A 15118-nucleotide genomic window follows, 5' to 3' on the forward strand; every position below is an offset into this window, starting at 1 on the left:
CTTATTTTATTTCTTCTGTAGCTTTGTCTTTAATTTGTTTGCTCTTGCGAACATATACTGCTTCCAGCACCTCAGTCCTGTAAAGGAATAGATCTAATTTGCTTTACAGTAGCGTTGAGTTTATTTCAAAATTTCACTACCAAAGCAGTTCCTTCCTTTGGATTGTTTCACTTTATATCTTATTCTAGGTCTTAAGAAAGCTTAAGCAATGAATGAGTTCAATTAATTAAAAGCAGAGCACGTTTCTTTGAATGCACGTGTGGAGTGCTGAATCTGGAGGACCAGATTCTCTCTTTACTCACTCACACACAGTTGTACAGACAAACTTTCACACTCACACGCTCTTGCACACGTTTACACACTTCTACTCATGCACACTCACACTCACTTGAAAAAGGCAATCCAAATTCAGAAGTGATCTGTAAAGTGGCAGAAATGACATTTCACTATGTTGGGATTCCACAGCACAGATTCTCTTGCTATCAGTCACCATGTGAAAAAAAACCAAACCCCACAACCCTCTAAAGTCATGCAAGTGACAAGCAGAGAAGAGGGGAAAAATTGAGCTCTTTAGAGAATTTAAGTAGGGAATGCCCTGCTTTTGTTAGGAGTAGATTTCTGGTGCTGATTTCCCCTTTTGCTGTGTCTTGTGAGAAATATTACTTGTTCTATGTGGGTCACCAGGGTTGGGGTTGTGCATGAAGCTTGTGATAGGTGAGGAAAGTGAAGGATTTGACCTGATTTGCATTTTATCTCCATTTCTGGTCAGTTGATGCATCAGAAGTGAATGTAAAACAAGTGACTCCATGAAATAGATTTGTTGGGGTTTTTTTCATGCTATTCTATTTCACTTGTACTATGTTCTTTCCTAAGATGTATTAGCAAAAAGCTGGTCCAAGGGGAGATATGAGTGGCCAAAATAAAAGCCTGAGAGCAATTCTGGACTTTTTTTACTAAGCCACTAAATCTAGAATTCACAGCAGATTTATAGGTCTCACAATTCCATCTCTAGATGCAAAACTAGAGTCCCCTTGCTAAGAATTCCTGGGTTTCTTTGTGATGACAGCAGTAACACATGTAATTGTCAAAGGCAGTGTCATCAGCAGAGTTACACTGAAAAAGGAGTGAAAAAAGTGTGGACTGTCTTAAGGTCTATAAATTATGTTTGGTTTCCATTTGTCAATTCTATGAAAAGCAAATCACGTTTCTCCCTTTTTAGAGGGGGATGATTAATGGATGCCTTGCATTTGGTTGCAAAAGCTTGTGTCAACTGTATTGGCTTTTTTTTTAACAGAGGAAAAAACCCCATCCATCTGGAGCAATAGGAAGTGCAGAGTGTGCTTGCTCTGCCTGGTGTGAATAAGCAGATTCTGATCATTGCTGAGAACTGATCTGAGCAGAGAGTAATTACTCTTGCTGTGGAGAAGTAGTGTTTGCTCCTATTCACTCTTCACTTTTGTTTAAGACAACAATAAACCAGACCAGAGGCACTCCAAGGTTGGTCTCCCACCTCAAAGGGCTTTTGCTGGAAGTGAGAGGCAGATGAATACAGCTCTTCTTACTCCTGTGTTAATAACTTAATTTTGTACTGGTGGAATCAGAGGTAGTTTAAAAACTGTTAACGTGAAAATCATGGCCCCAAGTCTTCACATACAGCCCAAGCAAACTGATAATGTTATTGTTGTTGATGTAGGTGGGGTTGGTAATTTCTGTCAGGTAACGAGCAATAAGACGAGGGAAAATGGCCTCAAATTGCACCAGAGGACGTTTAGATTATATACTAGGAAAAATTTCTTCACTGAAAGGGTGGTCAAACACTGGAACAGGTTGCCCAGGGAAGTGGTGGAGTCACCATCTCTGGAAGTGTTTGAAAAGTGTGTAGAGGTGGTGATTAGGGATGTGGTTTAGAAGTGGACTTGGTAGTGTTAACCTAATGGTTGTACTTTATGACTTTTTTATGATTTTAGAAGTACTTTTCAGCCTTTTATCCCATGGCAATTTCCCTTTGGTGAGGGAACACTTCAAAAATCTTATTTGACTTCATGAGCTAGGTTGCCTTTCCCTACAGGCTCTAAGGACCTGGATAAATTTAATGTATGATTTTCACATGCAAAAGTCATGTTGATTTCTCTGTGATGTTTGGAATAAACTCATCCAAAAAACAGTGTTAGCTGGGAAAGCAGCAATCTGCTGTATTAGGCACTGTAAAAGTAGAGCAAGGTGTTTGACGGAGTAGCTCACATTTCAGGAAATCCAGCATGCTTTCTACAGTGAAGCCCAAAATGATAAAAATAGTTTCTTTCTAATCTCTTTATCTTAGGTATTCTTAGCTATTAAAGTTTATGGCATCTAAAGTTAGATTAATATTTGTTATTGTTTCTGGTTTTGGTTTTCATGCTTTTCTTGTTCAGCACATTTGTGTCTGGTTGTATTTTCTGTATAATCAGCTGCATAAAGCCAATTGGTAATAGACTACTTCAAAGCAGAAATTGGGTTAATTTATTTAAAAGGAAATTCTAAAGAGTACTTACTCTGTATTTCATATGCTGCAACAAAAAAAAAAAAAAAAGGCATTAAAATGAATTGTACTTTCCCTCCTTTTTCATTTGTATTCCAGGCAACTTAGGCAATAAAACTAAACTAATATGACTGAAACGATATTAACATGTAGTGCAGCTCAGTGGAAGTGTGTTTGTAGAATGAAATGGTTGATGTTGAGATGACATCTGCACTATGGGCATTTTGGAGGTAGAGGGTCTGACTTCAGAATAGTGCTAAGGTGATAGTGTGATCTGAATGCCCAGAACAGTGGTTGGAAAACATTAGATGCACTCCTGAGGTGTATCACAGTCATCAAATGGTTTGTGTTGGAAGGAACCTTAAAAATCATTTATTTCCAGCTCCCTGCCATGGGCAGGGGCTGTTCTGGTTTAGTTTCCTGGAAAAGAAATGCATTTCCTGTGCTCTGAGGTCACTGTGGCCTGAGTCAGAACACAAGGATTTGTTACAGAGGTTTCCCCAAAATTTTGGAGAGCTAATTTCAGAAGCACATTTCTGGTGTGCTCTGAAAGGTTTATATAAAATTCACACAGCCTTTTCCTCTTGTTTTGACTTACTTTTAATATAGGTATCAATTTATTCTGCTTATCCAATACATGTTATCTTTTGGGCTTGTAACTGATTATTTACACACAGATATGTTGTAATGAAATTTGCTTTTCTTATCTTATAAAAAACCTGGTGCTGCAGCTGTGATGTGAGTAGTGACTGATAGTCAGCTCTAACTTGTTTTGCTTTATGACACCTGTGCAGAGTGATTAACAATACAGGGTACAACAGTGCAGCAGATAATGCTGAAAGCTGGTCTCATAGTTAGCAATCTGACTGGTGGATGGAGTCATCCATCAGCTCCCTGCTCTGTCTCCCACTCTCTGTGCCCTCGCATAAATTCACAGCAGTGGCACAGCTCTGCCACATCTGAGGTGCTGTTGGCAGACAAACTAAACTGGCGTGTCACTTTTACGTACAGAATGGCTGGGTATCTCAATGCAAAGCCAAGGCTTTTGGAGAGCAGAGAAAACAAAGTGCTCATAGCCCAGGGTGGTAGTTAGCAGATTAAAGCCAAAGTCAGCAGTGTCTGAAAATCTGTTTAGGCACTTAACTTTTATTGATTGGGTGAAGTATTAGGTGCTTCAGTCCTTCAATAGTCTCTCCCTCCATTCCCTTTTTAAGAAATGCAGATGAGAGCGCTTTCACCCTTCAGAGGAGTGGCCTAACACAAAATGTGTTAAGGCAGTGATGTGTTGGATGTGACAGTGATGAGGTCAGATGAGTTCCTTGCCCAGGTAGAAGGAAGGATGTGAGACTAGAGTGGCTCTTGATTAACAGCTTGCCTTGGAGGCACAATCCAAAGCCAGTGACAAGACTCTTATTAACTTCAGGGAGCTCGGATCAAGCCCATTGATTTGTGCTTATTTCTGCTCCAGTTGCTCTAGTCCAAATTAATGCTGTGCTGTGATATTTCCAAATACCAACATAAACAAAATCCACTCAAGAAGGTAGTCATAAAAATAGGAAAATCATAATGCTTGAATCACAGTACTGAATCAATAAACATTAAACATAGGAACCTGGCCCCAGAAATTAGTGTGATAAGGAAAAGGAACCAACTGATAAACATCATGTTTTTTGGCTTCAGAAGCTGGATAGGCATCTTAGTGACAATATCTTATGTTTTTATATATTGATATTTTGATTATTAAACCTTTCTGTGTAACTTCTATCATCTCTCAATCTTTATTTTGGAAATCAAATTAATTATATGCTTGGAATATTTGAAAGTGTTAAATGAAAATAAAAATGTTTAAAAATGCTCATTTTCATTACTATTTCCTAAAGTAAATCAGATAGAATAGGAGATTCTTCTTTCCTAATTCTAGGAAAAATTACCCCTATTTTATGTTAGAGATACAGTAGGGCTGGGTAACTGGTCTGAGAGTATTCAGGGGTTTTGCAGAACCCCAAACTTTTAAGTCAAAGACCAAATAGTTATGCTACCAAGGAGGTTTCTAGAGACAGAAAAAAAAGTTTTGGCAGCTGCTCAATTATGAAAGACATATTCTGCGTAGATTTTATGTGTATTTACACCTTCACATACAATAGCTCTTTAGCATCTGGTGTCTCACAGACACCAGATGCTATGCTTCCTTATAATTCCTAGGTAGCAAGTTAAGTTGTGTCTAACTCTGCCTACCTAAATGGAAGAAGATAAGGAAATGAAGTGTGCAGTACTCAAAGCCAGACAGGAATTTTTTTCTGAGAAATGCCAGGTGTGGATATTTTCATTTAAGGCTTGTCTAAAAACAGATCAGTGTTTGCCATTTGCAAAGCAACTTAGAAAAAAATAAAATAAAAATGCTAATGATTCAAGCCTTTAATACTTTTCAAAGGCAAATATTCTTTAAAACTTTTCATGTTTTTCAGTCATGATGCCTTATTCCCATTTCTTAGGGGTATTGCTCTGTTGCCCGCTGAAATACTGGAACAATCTCTGTTTACTGCTCAGACCTGTATATTCCCTCATGCAGAGACACATGAGAGGAGTACCTCATTATTGCCACTGGTTCATCTGCAATGCAGAACAATTAATACCACAGCTAATGGGGTGAAGTAGCTACTACAACTCTCAGTCGTGTATCTTTTGTCACTCCTAAACTAGCACTCCTGGACAAAGCTAGAAAGCAAATTTACTATGCAGAGATTATTTTTGATACACTACCAAATCTATAATTCAAAGCACCGTAGAAACTGGAGGTAGAAAGAACCTAGCACATTATCAAATGAGTTCTCATGCCAAAGCAAGGCTGCTTGTTGCAGACAGCCAGGTAATATTTTAGGCAGTCAAACTGCCTTCTCTGAAATTTCTGCCAGAATCTAACAAAACCCACCATTAGAGATCAGCTTCTCTCCTCTCTCTGTGTTTTGGGTTTCTTTTCTCAACACCTGACTTTTTGTCTGCCACTCCAATAGATGATTCTTGAAAACCCTAGCAGCCTACTGTGCCTGCCTAGTAACTTGCCTAGTAACTTCTGTGCTTTAGTGTTAAAAATTTCAGGTTTAATTTTTTCAAATTAGCTAAGCACAGCTTCATTTAGGTCTGGTTGAACTAGTGGCAAAGTCATTCTGCCTATTTGATCATATGTTATGTATTTATACACATAGCTGAAGCATACTGTTTTCATTACTGAACATTGGCTATAGTCGTTTCGACATTACATTGAAGCATTTTGTAATGGTCATATATAATAAGCTTCTCTGAAGTTCCTAGCTGCTTGCTTAGTTTTCCATTTGACTCCTCTTAACCACTGTATTTTCACTCTCCTTTCCATATAGATTATGCTGCTGACTGATCCAGAAGTTGAAAGCAGCTTATTAATCAGTTCTGATGAAGGAGCCACCTATCAAAAATACCGTCTGAACTTCTACATCCACAGTCTGCTCTTCCACCCCAAACAGGAGGATTGGATCTTAGCCTACAGCCAGGATCAGAAGGTAAGAGCTGTGGCTTGGTTTGCTTGGGGAGAGCCCAGAGCTTCCCCATGTCTCTGTGCAACTGCTGCAGAGCATTCAGGACAGGCTTTGGGGTTACCCCAGGACAGTCTCTGGAAATTCCAATTTGGCATTTCCAAGCAGGAAACATTGACCAAGCCTCAGTGTAAAGGTCAAAGCAAAGGACGTGGGCAGCTACTGTGTTCCTGGGGCCTAGCCCTCTATTACTGCTCTGGCAGTCTGTGTTTATTCATCCATCCTTTTGGCAATATTGTGTGACAGGCAATGGGCAGAGAAGACAGCTAGGATCCTTCACAAGCCTCTAATGAGACTTTTGGCCTCTTATTCGACAATTCTTTTCCTCCAGTTTAGTATCAGCTCCAAGAACAGTATAAGACACTCCTTGTTCCTCTCTGGTTGGCATATTTTCAAGTAGTTTTTGATTTTCTAAGAGGAAAAAGTAGCACTGAATCAATTTCCTTTGAAGTCCAGTTCCCTCAGTGTGGGTAATCCATCAGCCAAATAAATATGCTGTGAGATTTGCCTTCATTTTTTGCTGCCCAACCTAACACAACAACACAGGACTTTTTTGTGGAGAACTCATTGTTGGAATTTTTTGAAAATCAGACACATCAATACAAGTCCGTTTTCTTATGGCAAAGGATTTGATAGACCTCAATCTGTTTAGTTCAACAAAAAAGCACATTGAAGGAAAACTATATTGTTGTACATAAATGTTTCTATGGGGGAAGACAAATCATAGGAGAAACCATTTCAATTTAGTGATAAAAACTTCTAACAAAAATTGATGGTTAGGAGTCAGTGGCAGATAAACTCAGCTGTAAAGTAACTAGCCTTTGGAGCAAACTGCTCAGAGAAATTGCTGATTTCACATCCTGACGTTTTAAAGTTTTATGAATAAACTTGGAAAAAGACCAAAAGAGTTTGTTGAGCTCCCAGCAAGGGTAAAAAGAGTGAAATATCTTGACATTTAGCATGTAGGCTTTTACACAAAGTAGTTTAGTGGTCTCCTTTTTGTTTTGTGTATGATGTAAGAATAGAATCTGTGAATATAATTGATAAACTAACTACTGGCTGAATTGTTCAGGTTATACATTAATGTAAGGATCAACATAAAAGTTTGAGATCTGTGATGTTTTCTATCTGTGTAGTTAAAGTAATTGTTAAATAATTAAACTACTAATTTTCATTTTGCATAAATTAGGCTTGGTATTACAGTAAGCCTGAGAAAACAAAGGCATAAGGAAACTGAGTAAGTAGGTAGGGTTGCAAAATGATTGGATTGAAATTTTTGGAATATTTTCATCCTTCACTTTACACTCAAACCCAGAATCCTTCCAGGACTGTAGCTTAATGCCCTTTGCAACTGAGAAATGCATCTTGCCTCCTAATTCTTTCTGTACAGTCAGTTGCCTGCATTACTTTTCACTCACTCCTCTCACAGTGTTTTGTAGAGTGTACTATGGTTATACTCGCTTCAGAGGAATGTGCAGATTAAATTATTTCTCTGTGTTCAGTGTGTAATTAGACAAGGCCAAAATGTTTCCTTTCCCTTGTAGCTGCTGAGTTCTCTGGACTGATATGAAACAGAACAGAAGCTGGTCTCTGATGTCTTTTTAGGACCATTGGAATGAAACTTACAGTGTTTAATAACAGGAAATTTATTACATGAAAATCAATGAAACTTTCAGAGGGAGCTTTGTCAAATAAAAGTAGCATATAGTATAAAATTCATTTCAGTTGCTAGGGTATTCAGTCTGGTCAGGAAATAATTCTGAGTTAGAGACCATAGAGAGCTAAGGCTTATTTAATTTATGATTGATGGCTACCAAGCAGTGTATCATCGCTATTTCATAGGAAATGCCCACTCTTCCACAGAATCCTTAAAGACAATCTGCATATAAGAACACAGGGTCTGTTTGTGTTAACATGAATTTATGGGGGTGGTGTTGGAGTTGTGTGTATGGGATGTGTGTGAGGTGTTTGGGGAGAAGGGATGTAGGCTGTATTATAAAATTTTTTTGTTATGGAATTGATTAGCAAATTGAATAACTGTTGGTAATTCAATACTGTAGTTACAAGACAAAAATCAGGTAGCACAAAGTCTGTAGATCTGTACCAATTAAGTCCAAAATAGAATTTTAAAAGTACACTGAATGGGTATGAGTCACAGACCTGGTTTCTACTTTAAAGCCTAATGAACACATTTTCTGGCTTCGACAAGCTTTGCCCAAGAACTGTAGAGGGTAACCAGCAGGCAAAGAGCATTAATCAGCTTGGACTAAATTAAATGTAACTTGAACTAAGGGTCAAGTTCAGCCTATGGCTAAGTGTAAATGACTCCCATTGGTTTTGTGTTTGTGTATCCAAAGGCAGAATTTTCTCAGAGTAATTAAGATGTCCTGCAGGTGTTTAGATAATTGCAATGGGAGCTGAGGGGTGCTTTGCAACAAATGACACTGCTGTTAGCTATTTCCTGATCCTGTGCTAAGGCTTTATTTAAGGGAGGAGAGTCCATTACTCCTTGTATTCCAGGCACTGTGTACCTACTGACTTGAGAATCACCCAAGGAGCAAGGGAAATGTATCTGCATGGTAAAGAATTTACATTTTGGTGCCACTAACTTGGATGCTACTGACTGAAGAGGTTGTGGGGGTTTTTTTGATGAGGACTTGGAAGAGTAAATTGTATTTTGACCAGTTAGGATTGGTGCAGCCATTTAATTTTGCTGTTGACAGGAGGGAGGTGATAATCAACAGAAAACACTTTTACATACTTCTAGCAAGCCACTTGATTGTTGTCATCCATTTGCATTGTGTCCTTGCAGCAAATTGGATGGGGAAAATCAGGAGGTTAATAGAGCAAGAGCTGGAGAGGCAGGAATCACATTGGATCTGGACTGTTTTGGTTCTCAGGAGTTGTCCATCCAATTAAGGATTGATGAGGGCCAAGCCAACAGTAGTGGCGGCCTCTCATTGCTCAGCTGTAATAAACAGTTAGTGGGTCACACAGAATCATCCCTCAATCTCTTCACAGCCCACTGAGTCTATCACTATGATCAGACCTTTTCTTGTTGGTTTGAATAGGGGTTTACTCAGTGGCAGGGAAATCTATTTTAGCTGAAGTAATTTTATGTCCCAGTTTCTTGGGTGTTGATTGTGAGGGAATGTGGTTAATTACTGGGGTTCAGCTGATGAACAATAACTCATTAAGCTTCAGTGGCTCAGTTGCTTTTGTTCACATATCTTTCTCCTGTGTCTCTGCCTTGGGCAGTGGACTTGAATTACTACTGCTGACAGACCAGTCCCTAATTCAGTCCTGGCTTTTTCCTGCCAGTCTTGAGAAGAAAAAAGAGCAGCAAACCATCTGCTGCCTGCACTAATTGCTTCATGATTGCATTAATTGTTCTGGCTGAAAGTACAGTTGTTACTTGGCTGATTCTTACCACATAATTGCAGAACTACTGCATGCTTCTCCATTTTCTGCATAAAGGAGTTACAAATCAGAAGGAAACTCCAGACACAGAAAAGCAGTGCTTGTGAGGCAAAGGCTTTTTGGAGGTCTTGTACATGTAAGCTCTCATGGGTTTAATCAGCTTGCTTGTAGAATGAGGGGCTGTATTTTATGGGAATATTACTTATGTATTACTGTGTAATCTTCAAAAGTGGTTTGCTATGTAATCAGACCGTGGAATAGAAGAGCCTCTAGTTCATGTGGAGACATCTTCTGCTATTCAGATGGGTCAGGCACACAGAGGAGTGGTTAGTAATCAGCCAGGAATAACAGAGCTATTTGGAGAGATGAAATAAAGGTGAAATTGGGAAACACAAGTCAGACAGGCAAAATGCAGAGTCGTAATTGCCCAGCTTGGGAATAAATGCGCAGAGGCACTCATGTACTGAAAGGCAGCAACAGAGGCTGAAAAACAGATTTAAAATGGAGTTATTGTTGCTTCTTCACTCCCGTTTTAAAGTAACTCTTGAAAAGTGAGGCACCCCAAATTAAAGGAGCCCTGTCAGCATAGCTCTAGTAAATGAAGAGGTTTATGTTTTGGGATTTGTTTCTTTTTTCATTTTGGTCTTTTCCAAATGTCTGGTTCCATCTGCCTACCTTTATTTATTCTGTGTATCATGCTGAAGATGAATATTAGGGACCGATACTTGTCTGTATTTCTAAAGTGCTGAAATTTGGCAAATCAGGATTCTGATACTTTTGGGAAAACGTGTCTTCTGACAAAAAGCCATATCATCTTCTTTATTTTCCTGCATTAAGGGATGTCCACTCCTCATGCATGCAAGTGGGAGAAAGGTACTGTTGTATCTGGGATGACAGAGAAACCACTTAGAGAAGAGATACAGATTCATATGGCCACAGGATGTCTGTGAGAGAGCAGGCCAGCACTTAAAAGTACTTTCAGCCCCATCTGTCCCTGTGTTTTGGTCTAATACTTGTCTCTGACAGTAGAGTATCTGCCATAGACATAGCCAGAATTCACTCTTCAAGATGTGATGGGCTACTCTGATTGCACGCCATAATTTTAAAACCTTTCATTTCACTGCATTAGGATCTTTCTAGGGTGTATCTGCTTGGAAAAGGATCACACACAGAACCTCTTGGAGTTCCTTTCAACATAAATTATTATTTTTCTATTTACACACTCTCCGTTTCAATGTTAACAGTAATTTCTTACTTAGACTAGAGAAGGGACAATAAAATCCCGATTGTTTTTCTCAGAAATTACATCATAGGTAAAAAACAAAATTAAAAAAACCCCAAACAAAACAACAAACAAAAAACCCCAAAAACAGAACAAACAAACCAAATGAACCAACAAAACAACAACAAACAATGAAAAATCCCCCAAACAAACACCAAAAAAAGAAACAAAACCCAAAAACCAAAACAAACCCACCCCAAAACCGAACAAAAAACCCCAAAAGCCTGTTACCATCAAGTGACCTCCTTTTGGTGTGGTGTTTTGGTTTTTTTGTTTGCTACATTGCTGACAGCAGTAGTGACAACAATTCAGAGGACTATTCACTTGGGCTAATGTTAGCTGAGGGAGGCTAATCCCATCTAAAATTAATGGAGAGGAAAAAAGCTTCTCTAGAGTGGTAAGCATTAGCCACTTTGAATCATCCTCTGGAAAAGCCTATCTCTTTTGACAGACTGTGGACACAACCAGGGAGCTGGTTTGCATAAAGCTAACATTAGCCTGTGTGAACAACTCCCCCTTTCCCTGTGGCATCACTCCTGCCACAGTCTGCACTTTTTGTGTTAATGTTTGGGGCACCACTAGTAATCCAAGCCAGTTTTCCAGCAGACCTGGTACTCTTTGGTGCACATTGTTGAAGATGGGAAAAGTAACAAGTAATTTCCATATTAAAATTTGTTTGCCCCAGCTTTTTTGCAGTGTTGCACGTCCTGCTTGGTCTTAGATATCCCTTCTGTGTTACTTGTGCCAGGGATGCATAGGGCTTTCCTCAGGAAAGAAAGCCTTGTGACTGCTGGTCCCTGTTTTTAAGGCATTCAATATGGTTATGTTTTTAAGCAAGTGATGCACACAAATCCCCTCGTGTGTAGCTCAGGCTGTGTGTGAGGACTCGAGGCACAGACACCTGTTGGGCATCATGGGTGATAACACATCTTGCACACAACCCTTTGCAAGTGTCCCTTGCTATCTCTAAGCAAATTGAAAAGTTTGGTGGCACCCAGTATTCTGAAAATAAGCAAGGGAGGGACATCAAAATAAGAATAAAGATGCCAGGTTGTAGCTTCTTGGGTTTTTTTTTCCCTTTCCTTTTTAAATTGGCCATAAGCCAGCGTAGAAAGTGTGTTGAAAAATACACGTAGAAAGTCTGAAAAAATACATGTAGAAAGTGTGTTTCCTAGAGTACCCATCAGTCTTTTACAGACCTCACTAAGCATAACGTGCCGGGGTAACAATTTAAAGTAAAGAATGGAATTAAAAGTGATAGGAATTTCCTAATGTTGTTTCCTACAAATCAACTAGCAGAGCCCAGTGGAAGTTAGATTTCTGGGCCAGGAGTGTGATCAGTGAATCAGAAGGAAAGACTTTCAAGCAGTAATCACTGTGCTCTTCACCACTGACTCACTCATCTTTAGGCAAATCAATATATCCTTGCTTATCCATCTGCATAAACATCAGCTCTCTGTACCCTTAGAGAACTTGTTCTTTTTCTGGTTTTAGATCCTGGATACATACTTTTAGTTAAGGATAGGTCTGTTATTTTTCTGCAAGATTTTCTGTGTTCTATATAACTCCACTTTTCCTACTTCCATGAAAAAAAAAAAAGACTTTTCCCATTCCATCAGAGTTGGATGGTTCACTGGATTAGGAATAAAGACATGTACTCCATTTTGCTACTGAACTCTGTGGTGTTGAGCAAGTTCCATCACTTTTCTGTACATGACTCACCTCTGTTTTCTCTGTCTCTGTCATTTGGTTGAGTGCAATCTCCAAAATGTCTCCAGTTTCTTATTATACAAAGTGCCTGTCAACACTACATTCACTCGAAGCCGTAGGTTTTAATATAATGCAAATGATGAACAATAATTTCTTTTTAAATTTAAAGCTGTGCATGTGTGCATGAAAATTCTGACACTTTGCCCTAAATTCTGCTGTAGTAAGCCTTTTCTCTTGTGTTCTCATTCAAATACGGTGCACTTTTTAAACAAAAATGTGCTTATTTATTGCAGTTATCTAAGCAATTATGAATCTACTTAGTAAATTTACAACACAGCAGAAAGCAACTGCTGGGTACCCTGTTGCCTGTAACATAGATAGTATTTCTTAGCAGAGAAGGGATTTAACCTTGAGGACAACATACTAAGTGGAGTGGTAAATTCATCATCCCTTGGACTTGAGATTGGGTGTCTTTCCAAATGATAAAATCTAGTTCAGCCATCAGTTGTTGGCCTGAATAATTCTCTCTGCTGCTTGAGTTACTGGTAAAGATGGTGCAGCATCTGTTAGGAGGAGAACACACTGATGATATTAGAGGCTCCTTCTGTCTTTAAAATATATATGCCAGTCAGAGTCCTTTAAATACCTCCTGGTAAAAAATATGTTTCCTGTCGCTTTTTTAGCCTGTGAGCTGAATGAACTGGGGACATCATCCTAATGCAGTTGCTTGCTTGCAAACTGCCACAAAGCCAGAATACTGGCTGATGTGGCTCATAGCTGACAGTGTGTTAGGAGTTATTGAGAAACAGGTGGAAAGAAAGCTGAGGGTCATCTTCAGGGTGCTTTGATGTGCTGAACATTCACGAAAGCAATTGCTGTGTTAGGACCAAACCAGACATCTCTGCATGGCAGCAGCATGCAGTTCATCAGCAAAAGCAGCTGCAGAGCTGCAGCCATCACTGGTGTTTGAAGGGGCTGTGAAGCAGGTATCTGACAGCTTTATCACTCTGATGTGTTTCCATCAGCATTCAATAAGCACCAATTATTGGGTAACCTTATTGATGGTTCTGCGTGTGTGATTAATGCATTGCCTGCAACTTAAAATGTTCAAAGTCTATGCAGCATCCTGTGAACTTTATTGCTTCAAGGGTATTTAAGCTTCTTAACAGTGGAACTTACAAATAGATCAGAGATCAGGGAAGTAAATGAGTATCAGCCCTGTCGCATATTTCTGTATGTTTTATTTTAGGAAAGAAATACCATGCACAATTTTAGGTTCTTTTTTATACAAAACATGCTTTTCTTTTAAATGCAGTTTAGAAAAGAAAAACCTGGTCCATAGTCTGGTTCAGGGAATAGCAGCATGCCTCCTAACCTTTGGCTGCTCTGAAGAAGAAATGCCCTGTGCAGTAATTTCTTTAAATGCAACGTACTTTGTTTGATACCCAAGTAAGCTGCACTGGATGCATGTCGGGAGCGCGTGTCCATCCAAATCCCTGTTCATTCCATTTCATTCCTGTTTTGAGATGTCTCTTTTGCCACTCTGGAAACTTCTCTCCCACTGTGATAATTTTTCATCCAACAGATAGAGTCAGGGGCAAAGGGGTGTGAAGGACCATAAAGACCTGTGCCTGTATAGACATGTTCAATCTGAAGTCCTTCTCTGATGCACTAACCCCATTTTTTTCTGCAGACTGTATAGAAAGCAAACGAAATGCAAGAGAGATTTAAATTGGAGAAGTACATCACCAAATTGCAGCAATTCACATGATGCCTTCCCTACTGCTCTTTGCTTTCCTGAAATTTTCGATCAATTCAAAATACGGTCTTTCACAGTTTAATAATACTTGAAAAATGCTCTTATGAACAATGAGAATGATGACTGAAACCTTGTAGAAGACTAGAATTTCTTCAAATGCACCTGCATTTGTAGTAGTAGTAAAAGTAGTAGTGGTAAATATAAGCAATATAAAATTTATTCTGCATAAATGAATGAGAAGAAGGACTGCTGGCATGTATATCAAATTGTGTTGTTGCATCTTCAGAAAAAAAAATTGTCTTTATCCAGCTGGATTACTATGTTTATAGTTAAAGCTAAACTGCTTTTGGGATGTTGCATTCCCTGGTGAATTTGAAATTTGAGGAAAATAAAGATCTCTCGAAATATTTATATGGTTCACCAGTGCAAAATCTGTGGCTAAGGTGCACTGGTGTTTGGAGGATTTTTGTGTGTGAATAAATGGTGTATGAAGGGTTAAGGGGGAAACAGCATGAATGGCATTAGTTTTAATCATCTCATAGAAACACAAAGAAGTGTAAGAGTCAAGAAGTCAGTATAGGTGAAGAAAGTACCAGGAGCTGTGGCTAGTAGAAACCTTCTCACGGAATTAGAGGTGAATTTGAATCAAACCCAGTGCTTTCAAAGCTGTTCTGAGCTAGTTTTCCATTTGCATCTGGTTTTTTTGGGGTCAATAATGTGGTATAGATTGATATTTTTTGGTGTGATCTGTGTCCAGGGAGAATGAGTTGAGAGTGCACAGAAACTAGAGGTGAGAGAAAGAGCCCTTTTCTTTTTTGAATGTTAGACCAAAGTTGGTAAACCCAATCAACTCAGACTCCATG

At 39.0% G+C, this 15118-nt stretch overlaps 1 protein-coding gene across 3 annotated transcripts in view; it reads left to right on the plus strand.

The window, feature by feature from the left end:
* The window catches only part of LOC128937636 (VPS10 domain-containing receptor SorCS1), a 256431-nt gene that overhangs the window by 147046 nt on the left and 94267 nt on the right, over window positions 1-15118 (plus strand). For all 3 annotated transcript variants that reach the window (XM_054277425.1, XM_054277427.1, XM_054277426.1), the window contains exon 4: window positions 5893-6051. In XM_054277425.1, the coding sequence (XP_054133400.1) occupies window positions 5893-6051 (159 nt within the window). The remainder of the gene's footprint in view (window positions 1-5892; window positions 6052-15118) is intronic.

The sequence above is a fragment of the Melozone crissalis genome, unplaced genomic scaffold (assembly GCF_028551555.1).
Source record: "Melozone crissalis strain CALT ecotype California unplaced genomic scaffold, PUWL_Pcris_2 ptg000019l_1, whole genome shotgun sequence".
NCBI lineage: Eukaryota > Metazoa > Chordata > Aves > Passeriformes > Passerellidae > Melozone > Melozone crissalis.